Consider the following 17,449-nt stretch of genomic DNA (forward strand, 5'->3'; position numbering starts at 1 on the left):
ACGCCCACCCAGTAGGCTACGCCCACCCTGGCCGTACCCACGCGGCCCCTTGAGGGCAACCGCAATGCTGATGTGGCCCTCAATGAAATTGAGTTTGACACCCCTGACCTAAAAAGTTCATTAGACATTATACAAATATACAATATACAAACATATCTTTTACAGGTTCCTCCCTCCCTCCCTCCCGTTTTCTCCTTCCTTTTCCTTTTCCTTTTTGAATCAGTGCTTCCTCCTGGAGAGTACCTGGACATGTCCCTGAAGTTTCCTTGACCAGATTCTGGAAGTGGTTTCCCATTGCCTTCTTCTGAAAGCTGAGTGTGTACGACTGGCCCAAGGTCACCCAGTTGGCTTTCCCACCTAAAAGAGACATAGAACTCTAGACCAGCACTTTAACCACTAGTTTCTGTATTTTATCTTTTTCTGTAATTGGCATCCTCTATCTGCAGTGACAGTCACGTTTTATCTTATTTCAGATAAAATACTTGGTGTTCTCAGGCTTTTCTTTATGGGAGCCAAATGTACAAACGTTTTGTACAAAATTTCCCTCTTTCTTTCTCATAATAAAGCAAAGATGTTTCCGTGCACAAAGATATGAATGGTAATCTGTTTCTGGACATCTGAACATCTCTAAAGCATATGACTGATTATCTTAATGAATGCGTTTTTACATCCAGTAACTTCCAAATATTTCCAAAACAAATCAAAATTAACACCAGGCTTCTGAATGTGCTTAATATTTAATGCAAAGGAAAGTTATCTTTTTTCATGATTTTTTTTTTAGAAGTAGCATGTATTCATAATTTTTGATTCAATCGTCACATCAAAGCAGGGAAAATAGGAATAGAGGTTTTTTTTTAAAAAAAAGCAAATCTTAATACATGTATTGCATTACCAAGACACTGTATGTGTATCTAACATATGCGGTCTTACCAAGGCATTATAATTATCAGAATAGTTATATTTAGAAATGATTGGAAGACAATTATATCATTCCCTTTCTTTTTTATAAAAAAATATGTATGGAAGATCAATTTCTGATTCAGAGTTCAAAACAGTTCTGGTTTTGTTTCAATTTTTTGGGGGGGCCTTTCAAGTGATTATACTTTGACTTCATAGCACTGTTTTGAACAGTGTTCTGAAAATGATTTTTCTTTAACTGTTCTGTTCAAATAACCTACTGTAAATTTACTTGTTAATATTTTGACTGCAATGAATTCCATATCAATTTTAACTTGCATTTGTTGCATTAATGCAAATCATGAGACTATGAAGTGTTTACATGAAGATAACCATCTACATTACGTGACTGATATCTGATCACTGTCAAGAAAACAATATTAATCTTCCTTATGATATCGTTCGTATGGACTGAAGTTTTCTACAATATTCCCTTTGCTCCAGAAAGCATTTAAACTAGGAACTGTAATCAAACACCTTAATTCTTTTCTAAGAACCAGCTTTTAAATAAATCTTCCTGGTTGATGGGTATTTGCTTAAAAAAAAATCAAATTGTTTCATTTACAATGATGTGCATTTATGGCAAGGCAAGGAAATTAAGGACAAGATAAATTTCACTGTTTTTTTTTTCATTTGTAGGCTGCCCAATTCCTAAACAACTTTGGGCAGCTTATAATTAAAACCCAAGTTATTAAAAGACAATACAACAGATCAGAAGAGCAAAATATCACAGACATACAATCAAGCTAAAATAAAACAAACTGAACCAAACTGAAAGGGGCTCACCATCAACCTATCCCAAGGCCCGGAAGAACCACCTTCAACTATTCCTTGAACATAAGGATGGGAGTCATACAAAACTCAGGGGAAGGATCATTCCAGAGGGCAGGAATTGCAACACTGCAGGGATGCTTCTTGGGCCCTGCAAGATAGCAATCTTTAATTGAAAGGGCCTAGAGCCGTGGTGGCAAACCATGGCACACGTGCCACAGGTGGCACGCAGAGCCCTCTCTGTGGGCATGCGCGCTGTCGCCCCAGTCCTAGGCCTTCAGCTGGGTTTTATAAAACCTTTTCACTTTAGGCCTCCGCTGCCATGTGCAAAAAAAAAAGGTTCAATCAATCAATTTCAACTTCTCATGGGGAAAAAAAAGATCTCGCAAAGTTGGAACTGATTAATTGAACTTTTTAGTCCCACCTAGTCTGCCGTTGCCACCACAGCCATGCCTACCCAATGGGCCACGCCCACCCAGCACCTGACGATACATAAGTGGGTTTTGGGTTGCAGTTTGAGCACTCGGTCTCTAAAAGGTTCGCCATCGCTGGCCTAGAGTGTACTCCCCAACTGTACCAAACTGAATGGGGCAGAGATAAAAATAAATAGTAGCTAAGCTACTCAGGGCTTATGTCAGGAAATGCATTAAAGGTAACAGCACTTTGAACTGCATCCAGAAGCCAAATGGACACCAGTGAAATTTATGAACCAGCAGAGAGTCACATGGATGTACAGGTAGTCTTTGACTTGTAACCATTTGTTGAGTGACCATTTGATGTTGAAATGCCACTGAAAAAAGTGACTTATGGCAACTCTCCGCATTTACAACACACCATCTATAGGTTACAGGCTCAAAATTTGGGCAGTTAGTAATCAATGTGTATTTACAATGGTTGCAGGATTACGTGATTGCCATTGGTGACCTTTCCAGAAAGTAAAGTCAATGGGGGAAGCTGGATTTGCTTAATAACAGTGTCATTCACTTAACTGAAGTGATTCACTTAAAAAATGTGACAATAAACATAGTAAAATTGGGCATGATTCACTTAACAACTGCCTTGATTAGCAACAGAAATTCTAATCGCAATTGTGATTGTAAATCAAGGGCTATCTGTAAAGCAAGGTCCCAATCACTGCCATTTCTGGAACAGCTGCAACTTCTGGCTGGTCTTCAAGGATAGCCCCATGTAGAATGTGTTACACTAATCCAATTGTGAAATTAGTAGGGTGCATCTGCAACACAAGATGTATCAGTGCAAAGGCCTCTTGGCCACAACTGCCATCTGCTCTATAAGCAGGAGCTAAGAGTCCAAGCGAACCCCAGACTGTACACAAGTCTTGAACTGGGAAATGTGACTGTGCTGAGAGTCAATGATTGGATAGATTTGGATCTGAGGTGACCCAGACAAACAGAATTAGTGAAGAATAAAAGGGCAATTGGGGCTCAGAATGTGAGACAGACAGTTTCTTCGAAGTATCAAAATGAAGGCAGGAGGATGGCATGATAAAATAGGGAAAAACTGAAAGAAACAAGAATGAAAGCAGAATGACTGAAAGAAAAGAAAGTACAGCTCACATATGGAAAAGAGGCAAGATTAATCTTGCAGCAGAGTAAATGGAAAGTGGAAATAAGGAAAGAGGAAGTAGAAGCTGGCTTGGAACACAGCAACAAGAACTATGTTACACAGTTTCATTGAAGGGTTGAACTGATGTCAATGCAGAGCATGAGAAGGACCTTATTCAACAGCTTACTTGAATCCTTATTAGTCCAAGAACCCAGCTTTAATACAAAATGTGTGTTAAACTGGGGACATAAACATCATGCATATATTATCATGAAATATGGTGTGGCTCGCCCCTTGGCTGGCTTCAAAAGAAAGATCAGAATAATTAATGGCAGTCATGAAAATAAATGCTATTAGCCTTGATGGTGACTGCTTTTGAAGGCCATCTGCTGGCAGACGAGTGGGCTTCCTTGTTCAGATGGTTGGCCAATATGCGAATAAACTGCTGGAATAGAGAGGCTAATGGTCTAATCCAGCAGGGTGATCTAGAAGGATTCTTATGCTTAATATTGGGTAATATTATATCAGATGTATGATGTATGATGAAAACAGGACTACATATCTGAAAATTAATGCACCAAGGCTTAAATAGTTGTATTTGCCAGAAAAAGCGAGTAAACAATTGCACATTCCACATAAATTGTGAAAAATTGACCAAATGGATGAATTTGTGTTACCTTGGTAGAACATTTACTAAAGATACTAAAACTGGAAACAACATATGCAAATGCTGGTAGAGTGTTAGTGAAAAGTACATTGTCTATTGTGAAGAATTAAATATTTTCCAAACAAGTGAAATTGGTTGTATACACAAGCATGCCTCTGCCTGCTTTTTATAAAGATGTGGAAGTTGGCTATGTCAGAAAAAGCATTCTTAACTAAATACAGAGGAAATAGGTTATCTAAAGAATGGGGATGGGATAATTAGAAATTGTGTGTGATAAAACAATATACAGTATGATAGGGACAAGAATGAATGGTACATGAACGAATATGAACTAAATACAAAAGCGAAATGACCAATATGAAAGAAGTAAATCAAGGAGGTTTGGTCATACTGAATGAATGAATGAATGAATGAAAATCTCATAGATCATTCTATTTATGAATGTAAGTATGTAGGAGATCAAAAGGAAGGTCAAAAAGAAGGCGACTAATTTAGTTGGTTAGTTTATTAATTGCTCACCTTTTTATTTTTACAAATAACTCAAGGCAGTGGAACATATCCAACAAACCTTCCTTTTCCTATTTTCCCCACAACAACAACCTTGTGAAGAGTTGGGCTGAGAGACAGTAACTGGCCCAAAGTCTCCCAACTAGCTTTCATGGCTAAGGCAGGATTTGAACTCTCTTGCTTTCTAACCTAGACCAAACTGACTCTCCGGTTTGTTGCTGAAGTTGGATGAAGTTGAGGATAATGAATATAAAAAAAGAGAAGTGAGTAATTTAAGCAACAAAGGCAATATACATATAGGAGTCTGGAGTAAATAAAAGCAAGGACGGCTTAAAAGGATTTGTGTTGCTTCTTTCAACTATTGCAGTCCTAACATGGGAATCATTCCATCAGGCTTCATTTAATACTATTTGTTCATCTACAGCAGGGGTGTCAAACTCAATTTCACTGAGGGCCGCATCAGCATTGCGGTTGCCCTCAGGGGGCCGGGTGGGTATGGCCAGGGTGGGTGTGGCCTACTGGATGGGCATGGCTAGAGTGCGTGTGGCCTACTGGGTGGACGTGGCCAGCTCTACATCATTCGCATCAAGGGTGCCTATGGGGGCCTGGGCAGAAGTGGGGCAGATCTGAGGGTCTCTGGCAGGAGGAGTGTCTCTGGGCCAGGGCAGGTCTGATCTACAGTAAAATTGAAGCTCCTCTTATTTTTTATTCTGAGCATTAATGCGTATACAATAAAAGCGGTAAACTTTATGAGTAAGTATGCTGTGATCTTTTAGTTCCTTGACTGATTTAACAGCTATAATGTCTCTATACCTAAAAGATCAGAATCCTAGAAACACATGGTGTTCCCTGTGACACTCTATGGAAGCAAAAGTTGGACTTGGAAGACACAATATAGGAAACGTATTGACATTTTTGAACTTTGATATTTGAGAACACTCCTGAGCAGTGTTTTTGTAAAAGAAAAAAGTGCCGGAACTCACACATGTCATACAACCCGTCTTGCCTACCCTACAAGGTTCCATTCAAAAAAGGTGCTGGAACTCCATTCTGAGCGTTCTATGAGAAAAAAAGCCCTGCTCCTGAGAATTCAATGAAAGAAAACAAGCATCAAACAAATCAATCCACTTGAAGCACAAATGAACAGGCTCCCATTATCCAACTGGAATACATTATGCAAAGCTTTAGATGTGAAAGGTGGAAGGAAAGAAAAGAACAACTAACAGCAAGGTGATAAACTTAGTTACAGCAGTAATAAATGCAGCTTTGGAAAAATTGATGGTTCCAGTTTAGGAATAGGTCATCATGGAGAAAATCTATGTGTTTGTTAAAGTTGACAATGACTTGATGGGCCATAATCAATCAATTTATCATCAATCAATGCTTTGGTTTTTCCCCCCAATAACTGCTTTAACAGGTTTCACTGAATAATACTTCCATCTCCCTTCATGATCTGCAGATTTTTATTTATTGTCCTTTTTTTCTACCCCAACCACTCCCATCACCAGTTCATAATTAAGCACAGCTTGCTATCCTTAGTAGCCAAAATATAGTTAACTAGCTATGCCTGATCACTATTGAGATACATATCATCATAAATCCAACATCAGGAAATATAATATTTTAATTAAAAATCATACCAGATGCTTTTTCTACTGAACTGAGTAAGTTCAAGAGGATGTTTTAGTGCAAATTGCTAGACATGAGCCAAGAACCTAAGCTTTAAATTGCAGCCTGTCAGACTTAGGATGAAAAAAAAAATAGAAAAATCTGTTCAACAGCATCTGGCTAGAGACTGTTATCCTAATTACACTGCTGTTAGAAATCAGCATGATATTATTAAAGATATCAGGATTCAAATATATTTACAATGGGAAGCTCCTTAGACTAAAAGAAAGACATACATGAAAAATAAACTAGGACTTTTTAACCAAATAATCAGAAAACATGTGCAGTTTTTACATGCAATGTAACTGTACAACTGCTACTGAAATTTTCATCTGGGCATACATTTGATTTGAATGGCTGAGTGGATCAGTGATTGGTTGCTGATAAAAAAACAGGAGTGGGAGGTTGGGATTACATGAAAGAGATTTCTTGGTGACATTCAGGCTGCACACAGAAGAACATTTCAGTAACAGTTCTACAACTGTATTTATAGCATACTTGTTCTTATAGTAAGAGTAGACTTCAAATATTTTAGTAATGATATGACACATCATTCCCATATGAGCCACTGTTCTCTCTGCAAATATTTGACATGCAAAAGGTAACATTTCTATTACCTTTGTCATTCTAATCTTACATAATCACATATTATTCTGAATTTAGGCATCTGTCATTGATGTTACATGCTTTTTTAGAAAAAACAATTATGTGTAAAATTAATTAGGGAACAAATCTTGTTTCTTAAAATCCAGGTTTTTGACAAGTACTCTGGACAAATATATGCTTTCTATTTACTTAGCATATTTTATTTTACTTCATTTTATTTTTAATTTTTTTTAATTTAATTTATTTAGCTATTTTAGCTTTGTATCTGGGCTGATTCAACAGCTGTAACTCTATAATATAACCTTTGATTTGAAAAAAGCATGAAGGGGAAGCTACAAAACTTACATGCATTTTTATCTGAACCGAGTTAGATGCATGGAACTCTATCAGTGCTGTGTTGAAATCTATCATAATAAAGTGATCCATGCACAATTTTTTCACTATTATACGGAAGGGTTATCATTTCAGTCAATGATATTCCAGTCAATCATTTCAGTCAATGATATTCCAGAAATCTAATTTAAATGCTACAATTAAGAGATGGGTCAAAAAATTCTAATTACTGTTTTGCTCTAGATATATGGGTACCAGATACTCTTCCTAATTCCTCTACTAATGATCACAGGTATTTTTAGGGTAATGTCGATCTGTTTTGCTATTATTGTCCTGCCGTCTTATTGATATCGTACATATTTTTATGCACAACTGTTGAGCTGTGAATTACATCACAAAATGCAATCAACCGGACATACTTTCTAAAATAGGGAAAATATTATGCATTTCTAGGAGCCGCTATACAAAAGCTTTCCTTTTTTCTTTTTCCAAAGAAGATTTTTCTAAAGATTGCTAAACATTTCAGCTCAGCTCTATCATTGGAATTTGTGTTAAACAAATTCCATTCAACTCCATTCAAAATTGATGTGATTTTTAAGAGCCAAGAATTCTTAAGGGGAAAAAAACAAAGTTAACTCATTTAAGTTTTGAGAAATCGCCTATCACCACCAGTCTGTTTGCAATGTTAGCACATGCATACAGATTGTACTGTGTAAAAATACATCACCATATTGTCTTTTATGAGAAATCTGGTTCAAAGTTTCACCCATGGCAGAGTTATTTTTATATCTATCCATACTAATAACTCTGTTGTCTACACTCCCTAAGTCCTTGAATTTGTCAATCCTATCCTGTTTATTATAAAGTCTCACTAGTATTAACAGATCTTACTTCCAAGTAACTTTTAAAACACATGTTTATAAAGTTTCAACACTTAAGACTGAATCTGTATTTTGTTATTGCTATCTTGGTGTTCTGATTTTGCCTATGTTGAAATTTTACACAATTTTATTGCTTTTACTGGATTTTGTTTCCCACCTCAAGTTCATGATCATAATAAAAACCAATTACAAATTTACAACTACACAGAAAATAAACAAACCCACTCTGTATCAAAATGTGTGTCAGTAACAATAGAATTCTGTGCTACAGAATGGAAGAGCAACAATATAATGCTCTGTCACTGTTTTTTCTTTCTCAAAAATACATCCTTTTCATTCATTGCTAATGAACCTATCTAACATGAATATATTCCAGAAAGAAAATAAGTACTTTCTTGTATATTAGTTATGTGCAGAATAACAAGTTTGATTACCCTAGTGCAGGGGTAGGCAACCTCGGCTCTTTTATGACTCATGGACTTCAACTCCCAGAATTCCTGAGTCAGCTATGCTGACTCAGGAATTCTGGGAGTTGAAGTCCATGAGTCATAAAAGAGCCGAGGTTGCCTACCACTGCGCCTAGTGGGAGAATTCAGTTCCAAGTTTATCTGCTTATATGAAATGAATAGCACATCTGTACTGTAATTAGTGTTTGTGAGTAAGCCTATTTATAACTGCAACACTTTGCATGCAACAGCAAATTGAAAAGGAACCCTGAAAATAGACTGTAAAAATTGTTATGTTCAAGTTGTTTCATAGATTTGTCTTGTTATTCATGCTGATTAAAACTGATACAGAAAAAGAAAGCCAATCATATAGTAAAATTTTTATTTGGCAAAGTTATTTATTAAATTTATATAGCTGCCCATCTCCCTACCATGGCCCGGGGCAACTTACAAAGTTAAAAATCCAGAAAATACAAAATTTACCAAACATAACCACAAAAATGATTAAAAATGAAACTACTGAAATCATAAAAACATACCGGTAAACAACAGAAGAGCACCATTCATCTTCCTAAAAATACATCCACTTAGCAGGCTCTCCATCAACCTCGCCAGATCTGTATGCCAAATGACAAAACCATGTTTTCTGGTTCTTCCATCAGTCTTATGCAAGACTATGCATGCAATGTCTCCTGCAAATTTAGCTTCTTATTCCAAGATTGCATTATTTTCTGCAGAGCTTCACTTACCTCTTTTAAATTGGTAACTCCCATATTCCCTTATCTTTCAGCTTAAAAAAAAAGCCCAAGTTCAAAGATGAGGGGGGGGTTATATTTGGTGTTTCAATTACCAAGATAAAATCCAAATATACTAAACAAAAATATAAGAAAAGGGTTGCCCCATCTTCCAAATTTAATTTAAAGAGGCCAGCCATTCTCTTAACTTCATATTAAAATTAAGAAAGTTACTAGTCTCTAAATATGAGGACAATGAAGTTGAATGATGGGTAGAATATACTTTAAGTTATATCATTTAATTATTTAAATTTTAAATAACTAAAGGTCCAACTGTATGACCGACCAATCCATTGCAAGCACATTTGGTTGCTAATATTCAAAAGAGGCAAAATTGAAAATGCCTCTCCCAATTAGGGTTCTTTATCTGCTGCTTAGAAGAGCACCTTTTTCTGCTGCACTAAGTCTGTGAAATATACTTCTTTTGAAACTGTATTTCTCCTTTGCAAAAGAGGAGACTTTTAACAGCTAACTTTACCATTCATTTCAATTTTAAAAAAAATCTTTTCTATATATTTTAATTACTGATTATATTTACTGTCCAATCAAGTAGAAAGGCATATTTAAAAACAATAAATAATGAATTTAAAATACCACTCCATTAAACTTTGAACTCAAAAGAACTAGAGCTCACCAAACCAATTGCTTCAACTTTGAAATCTGTAGTCCTAGTTTCTAAAAACAATTATTACTGAAGAAAGTCAAATTATGCGATTTGTGTCCATTTTATTTGACCTTTTATTTAATTTGCATCATTTTTATAGAAGTTGTATAATTATGTCCTTTCACAAATGGTAAAAACAATTATTTGAAAATATTGAAAGTGAAGTGTTACTCTATAAATTCAATTTTTATTCTTGATGCATGTTATTTCATGTATGTTGCTCCCATATTCCATGCGTAGTTATATTACTGGGTTTTATCCCATGTTATATATTATACCTGTTACTATGTAGTGTCAAAAACAGAACAATTTAGAGTTCCTTTCCCCTTATAACTATCATCCAAAGTCTCTTCATTTATAGCCATGTAATTAATATCATCTTTGTACACCTATTAAAACTGAGTAAATTACATATGTAACAGACTTGCAATTCTCTCAACCTTTTTATTACTTTAGAGAACTAATACTTGAAATTCAACTCCCATTGCTTTGACAATGCCTACAAAACTTCCAACAAAGACTTGCAAAATGTTTATGCATTCAGCTATCAAGTTATCTCCACAAAAATAAAAAGTGCACAAATGCAGTTGCTATAATTGATTTTTGTAACCACACAGGTATTAGGAAAAAGCAAAAGGGCTAATAAATTATGTTTGAGAGAATGGGGAATTAAAAAAAAAACGGCAATGCAACTAGTTGTTGTTGTTAGCTGCGAAGTCGTGTCCGACCCATTGCGACCCTATGGACAACGTTCCTCCAGGCCTTCCTGTCCTCTACCATCTTCTGGAGTCCATTTAAGCTCACGCCTACTGCTTCAGTGACTCCATCCAGCCACCTCATTCTCTGTCGTCCCCTTCTTCTCTTGCCCTCAATCTTTCCCAGCATTAGGCTCTTCTCCAGTGAGTCCTTCCTTCTCATTAGGTGGCCAAAGTATCTGAGTTTTAGCTTCAGGATCTGGCCTTCTAAAGAGCAGTCAGGCTTGATCTCCTCTAGGACTGACCGGTTTGATCGCCTTGCAGTCCAAGGGACTCGCAAGAGTCTTCTCCAGCACCACAGTTCAAAGGCCTCAATTCTTTGGTGCTCAGCCTTTTTTACGGTCCAACTTTCACTGCCATACATTGCAACTGGGAAGACCATAGCCTTGACTATACGCACTTTTGTTGACAGGGTGATATCTCTGCTTTTTAGTGTGCTGTCTAGATTTGCCATGGCTTTCCTCCCAAGGAGCAAGCGTCTTTTAATTTCTTGGCTGCAGTCCCCATCTGCAGTGATCTTGGAGCCCAGGAAAATAAAATCTGTCACTATCTCCATTTCTTCCCCATCTATTTGCCAGGAATTGAGAGGGCCGGATGCCATGATCTTGGTTTTCTTAATGTTTAGTTTCAACCCAAGTTTTGCACTCTCCTTCACTCGCCACAAGAGGCTCTTTAGTTCCTCTTCACTTTCTGCCATTAGAGTGGTATCATCTGCATATCTTAGGTTGTTGATATTTCTTCTGGCAATCTCAATTCCAACTTTTGATTCATCTAGCCCTGCCTTTCTCATGATGTGCTCTGCATATAAGTTAAATAAGAAGGGTGACAGTATACAGCCTTGCCGGACTCCTTTCCCAATTTTGAACCAATCAGTGGTTCCGTGTCCAGTTCTCACTGTTGCTTCTTGGCCCACATATAGGTTTCTCAAGAGACAAATAAGATGGTCTGGTACGCCCATCTCTTTAAGAACTTGCCACAGTTTGTTATGATCCACACAATCAAAGGCTTTAGCATAGTCAATGAAGCAGAAGTAGATGTTTTTCTGGAACTCTCTAGCTTTCTCCATGATCCAGCGTATGTTGGCAATTTGATCTCTAGTTCCTCTGCCTCTTCGAAATCCTGCCTGTACTTCTGGTAGTTCTCGATCCACATACTGCTCGTAGTACTAGTACCATTTATTTAAAAAGTATACCTTTATCATACAATGTCAAGGCAGTCTTATGCTGTTGTCTCATTTGACTCTTTTTTGCCATCCATCTTATAGGTCCAGCTTTTTAAAAAAATGCTAAAACCTTGGACATTTGCTTTCTTTTTAATTATACCAAGTAGGCTAAATCAAGTAATGCAGAGAAATATGGTTGTAATGGAACAGAAAAACTGAAACGTTGTAAACTATACATGGCTAGATCCACAAATAAAACTTAATTCTTAAAGGGTAACAACATAAACAAAACAATGCCACAAAGTATAGCTATAACCTTATTTATGTCTACAGGCGGGTGCTCTGCAATCAACTGGGCTCACTTCCAAGACAACGTGCTAAGAAATAGGGCATGACTAATCATGCTGTCAGAAAGGAACCTTGCAGCTACCATCCAAAGTCTTCCAACAATCCTGGGCACTGCTACATTATCAGTAATAAATATGTAGATTTAAGGTTGTAAGGATGAAGTACATTCACCTGAAATACAGTTTATCCAAGGGCATCTACAGATTTAAATTTTACTTAGGCAATTTGTTAGCACTTACATAAAAATACTTTGCCGCACTCTGAACAACACTGAGACTACGTCTGCACATTTCGCAGAGGCATGGATTTGATTTGGCTCAGGTATTATATAAACCTATTTTCTTTATTCGGTGCTTGTCTTATGAACAGTCTAGGAATGCTGACTGAAGACTGGCAAAAGGTTGCCCAATCATTTCCAGCTGGGCATTTTCACCAGCAAGGGCAACTAAGCAACTAAGATGGATTTCCATCTTGTTGCTTCCAAATAAGTTAAAAATCAATACCCAGTCAAGAAACCTAAACGTTCAGCTGTAGTTCAATCGCGAAGGGCAAGACAAAATGTCTATACAGGTAGTCCTCAACCTACAGCCACAACTGACCCCAAAATTTATGTTGCTAAGTGAGAAATTTGTTACAACTTTTCTTGCCGCATTTGTTAAGTGAATCACTGCAGTTGTTAAATTAGTAACATGGTTGTTAAGTGAATCTGGTTATCCCAATGACTTTGCTTGTAGAAGTTGCAAAAGATGATCACATGACCCTGAGACACTGTAACTGTCATACATGTGAGTTAGTTGTGAAGCATCTGTGGGAAGTCAGCCCCCCCCTCCCAGAGAAAGAAATATTTTTGGAAATATTTAAAAGGCAGAATATATTTCCCTAAAGGATTTTAAAAGCAGAAACCAACCCTGCCCCCAAGTCTCTCTGTCCCAAACAGAAACCAAGTCTGCAGAATTGCAGATGGGATAATCTTGTCAGAAAGACTGGAGTCAGGAAACTAGGATTAGGAAGAAAGATCCCTAGAATCAACACCAAAAATCTAAGAGTCATCAGCCACAACCCCAGGGAAGCAGGATTGACCTTTGGGACATAATAGGATTAACCCACCACCATCAGAATACCAGAAAGACACACTCAGACTCAGGTCAAACTATATGACACAGGAAATACAAAGCCTCAAACAGGAACAGGAAACAACCTCAAGAGCCCCAGAGGGTATATAAACCCACTCCCTACATGTGCTTTTTCTTTTCTTCCAGAGCCATCTTTCTGTCTGGCTCTCCTCTTCAATAAACTGCAACCTTCTTTCTACAGCAGTCGCCATGTTGTTTATTCCCGGCTTGGACTGAACCATGATTAAGACTTTTCCTTCAACCCATCCAAATGTAAATCACGGGACCACGGGGATGCTACAATGGTCATAAATGTGAAAAAGTCATAAGTCACTTTTTTCAGTGCTGCTGTAACTTTGAACTGTCATTAAGTGAACTGTTGTAAGTTGAGGACTACCTGTACTTAGATTACAAAGCAACAGAAAATTATGCTTTCTGATGGCTACTTTAGATACTACACTGCTGGGGGGGGGGAATCAATTGAAGCGTGTGCCAAGAATTCTAGGTGTGTAATGTTTCATCTCACTCACAGGAAACATGAGCATGCTAAGTCACCTGTAAACTAGCACTGGTTCTTTGGATAGATCATATTTTTAATTTTTTTATTTTAATCCCATTTATATCCCGCCCTTCTCCGAAGACTCAGGGCAGCTTACAATCTAAGCACAAACCAATGTGCTTAGCAATAGCCTTCATTCTATGTATATGCCTGCTTATTAGGGCTTTCGCCCCCCCCCCAAGCGGCATTATTACAAAGTCAGCTTATTGCCCCCAACAATCTGGGTCCTCATTTTACCTACCTCGGAAGGATATATGGCATACTACCACACACTCTGGCTAAATAAGGGAGCTTTTACAAATATTTCACAAATTCTAAAACGTTATTTACCTAATCACTTCCCTTAAATGTTACATACACAAACCAAGTACATACTCTTATTAAACTATAGATTATATCTTTGCCAAGGATGAATTTTTGAACCTTTTTAAACCTTAAAGTAGAGCAAATTGTACATCCTACATATAAGGACTATCATGCTTGACAGGTATAAGGTCACCATTCAGTTGTTGTATCAGTCAACCAAGACACCCCAGGGGAAACTCACAGGCAGCAACTGTAACACACTGGTAAAATGCCTCTTATATTAAACGCAGTAAAACCATTGGTAGCCTTTTCTCTATATCAGGTAGAAAACCTGGATCTGTGTGGAATGTCTTATGGAACCAGGAGTGAAACAACAAACATACAAATCCTTCCCTTTGCGTTAGAAAAAGTAAATGACAGCTGCTCATCAGTTTTCTTGAAGTGTATAATTCAGAGGAGGGCAGGAAGAACAGAAAGAACAGGAAAGTTAACACAACTTATTTGGGGGCAGTCTTGTAATATAGTTGCAGTTCACAACATTTTTAAGGGACAGTCAACAAACTGATTTTCTATTAGGAACTCTATATTTTCTCAATACAGGTAGTCTTTAACTTACAACAGTTCATTTATTTTATTTTAATTTATTTATTTTATTTTTATTACATTTATATCCCGCCCTTCTCCGAAGACTCAGGGCGGCTTACAAGCTTAGCAGTAGCCTTCATTCTATGTATATGCCTGCTTGTTAGGGCTTTCACACACACCCCAAGCGGCATTATTACAAAGTCAGCTTATTGCCCCCAACAATCTGGGTGACCATTAGTGACCATTTAAGATTACAACAGCACAGAAAATATTGACATGACAGTTTTTCACACTTACTGCACCATCCCCGCGGTCACATGATCAAAATTCAGATGCTTGACAACTGACTCATATTTATGAGAGTTGCAAACTCCTGGGATTACGTGATCACCTTTTGTGGCCTTCTGACAGGCAAAGCCAAAGGGGAAGCCAGATTCACCGAACAACCATATTACTAACTTAATAACTGCAGTGATTCATTTAACAACAGTGGCAAGAAAAGACGTAAAATGGGACAAAATTCACTTAACAAATGTTTCACTTAGCAACAGAAATTTGGGGCTTAATTGTGGTTGTAAGTCGAGGACTAGCTGTACTACTTCCATCTTTTTTTCTTAGCATCCCATTCCTCTTCCCACCCACCCACCCAACCCCGCCCCTGCCCCCACAACAGACTTGGGGAAACAACTATTCTCTGTCAGCAACTTTAAGAAGTTGTGGGCACTTTCATTCCCAGAATTCCCCAGCCAGCCTGGTCCACACATCTCAAACCTGCTGAAACTGAGCTAAAGGAAACCAGATAACTGCTTCAACAACCCCCCCCCCCTCCGCTGCAAAAGAAACACCGTAAAGCACCTGCCTGTAATATCTTCGAAGAACGAGGGCTCCCCGCCGGGCTGCCGCTGCCCTCCGGCCCTTTGGCTTTGCCCTTGGCGGACGAATCTTGAAGCAACTGCTCCAGACAGGCGGTGCTGCCGGGCAGAGAAGAGCTCTTCTGATGGGACAGGTGAGCCCCGAGTCGGGGCTGCTGCTGCGGAGGCTCCCCCCGCGCCTCGGCTCGGAGGGCTCCATCCCCGCCTAGCCTGTCCTTTTCGGGGGTAGCCGCCGAGGCGAGCGGCGAGGAAGAGGCGGCCGGCTCGTCGGGCCCCCGGCCGGGCCGCTGACCCCCTTTGCCTTGGGGATGGGGAAGGAGATGCTCGCGGAGGCGGCGCAGCGCAGAGCCGGCCTCGGCGCTCCCGGCCTCCAGGGGCTCGGCCGAAGAGCAGCACAAGTTGGGCTGAGACGACGAGAAGACGCGGTCCAGCACGTGTTTTCGACGCCTCAAACCGGCCCATCTGGCGGCGGCGCCGCCGCCGCCGCCCCCCGTTAACAAGTCTGCCTTGGCCGGCTGCTCCATGGCGTGGCTCCGAGGAAGCGACGGCGAGGTCTCCGCACTGCGGCGTTCGGCTCCCGCTTTGCCGCTGCCTTTGCCTTTGCCTCCCAGCTGCAGGCTCCTCCACAGGCGGCTCTGGAAGGACGGCGGCGGCGGCGGCGGCGGCGGCTCCCCCTCGCTGGCCTTGCTCCCTGTTGCTGGTGCCGCTCCGGGCTCCTTGGCTGCTGCCATTCTCTTCTCCCCGCCTCCCTCCCTTCTCCTCCTCCTCCTCCTCCTCCGCCGCCTTCTCCTTTTCCACCAAACCAGCCGCCCGTGGCCGCTGCAAGCGCGGAGGCAGGAAGAGCAGCCGCGCACGGCGGCGGCGGCGGCGACTTCAGCCCAGTCGGCCCGAGGCAAGAGGCTGCACTTGTTCCCTATCGCAGCTGGCGGCCGCTTCAAGGGCTGGGCGGCCGGAGGGCTCCCGCTCTCGGTGCGTCGGCCGCGACGAAGAGACGAGCCGCGGCGTGGAGCATGGCAGGAAGAGTAAAAAAAAAAAAACCGCTACCGAAGTTTCGGTCCGCCGCGCCTGACTTTTTCCTCTTTGAGGAGGTCGCCTGTCTCCACCGGCCGCGCAGACTCGCTTTGCAGGGGAAGGGTGGGGCAGAATAAAAACGATTACCGTGTGGCGGCGTTAAAAATCCTTCCTCCACCCCACCCACCCCCACGTAAAAAGAACAGGACCGGAGTAAGTAGTATAGCGCAGCGTTTCCCAACCTTAGGAACTTGAAGATGCGTGGACTTCAACTCCCAGAATTCCCCAGCCAGCTACGCTGGCTGGGGAATTCTGGGAATTGAAGTCCACGAATCTTCAAGTTCCTAAGGTTGGGAAACGCTGGTATAGCGTATTAAGAAAATAGGCAGAGCTAAACGTCATCGGTGTGGAAGAACAATGCTTTGCGGTGTAAGTTCGGAGTTGTACGACTTGGCAAAAGTTCCTCTTCGAGTTGTTTGCGCGCTTCAGAAGAAGGCTGCTTCTTGTGCCGTCTCCGTTATCGGAGGTTGGCGAGCCTGTTTTTAGCAGCAGCCGCACGAAAAAGGGCTGCTGAGTTTTTGCCCAAACCAGTCCCTTAAGATTTTGAAGCCGTGATGTTCTTCTTCTGCCTGGACTTCGTTTGCCTTCGATCTTTCCCTCGAGGATTAAATGGAGTGTACCGTATTTTTCTGGGGGTCCCATCGCATGTCCGAAATATTCTAACGTTAGTTTTTTAATTGTTTTGATGACTTCCCTTGGCTTTCCCAGGCGGCGGTAGAAAATTAAAGGTAAATGCAGCGTGCGTCAACCTGACTGTGAAACCTTATCTTTAGGTTTTCGTTTAGTCCAGGCCAGGGGTCTTCAAACTTGGCCCTTTTA

At 40.1% G+C, this 17,449-nt stretch overlaps 1 protein-coding gene across 1 annotated transcript in view; it reads right to left on the bottom strand.

The window, feature by feature from the left end:
- The window catches only part of MCTP1 (multiple C2 and transmembrane domain containing 1), a gene marked incomplete at both ends in the record, with an annotated part of 161,973 nt that extends 145,683 nt beyond the window's left edge, over nucleotides 1–16,290 (bottom strand). Inside the window, one exon of the mRNA XM_081318857.1 lies at nucleotides 15,547–16,290. Within this exon, the coding sequence (XP_081174983.1) occupies nucleotides 15,547–16,290 (744 nt within the window). The remainder of the gene's footprint in view (nucleotides 1–15,546) is intronic.
- Nucleotides 16,291–17,449: the final 1,159 nt, after the last annotated feature.

This window comes from Vipera berus (genome assembly GCF_964194415.1).
Source record: "Vipera berus genome assembly, chromosome: 2".
Lineage (NCBI taxonomy): Eukaryota > Metazoa > Chordata > Lepidosauria > Squamata > Viperidae > Vipera > Vipera berus.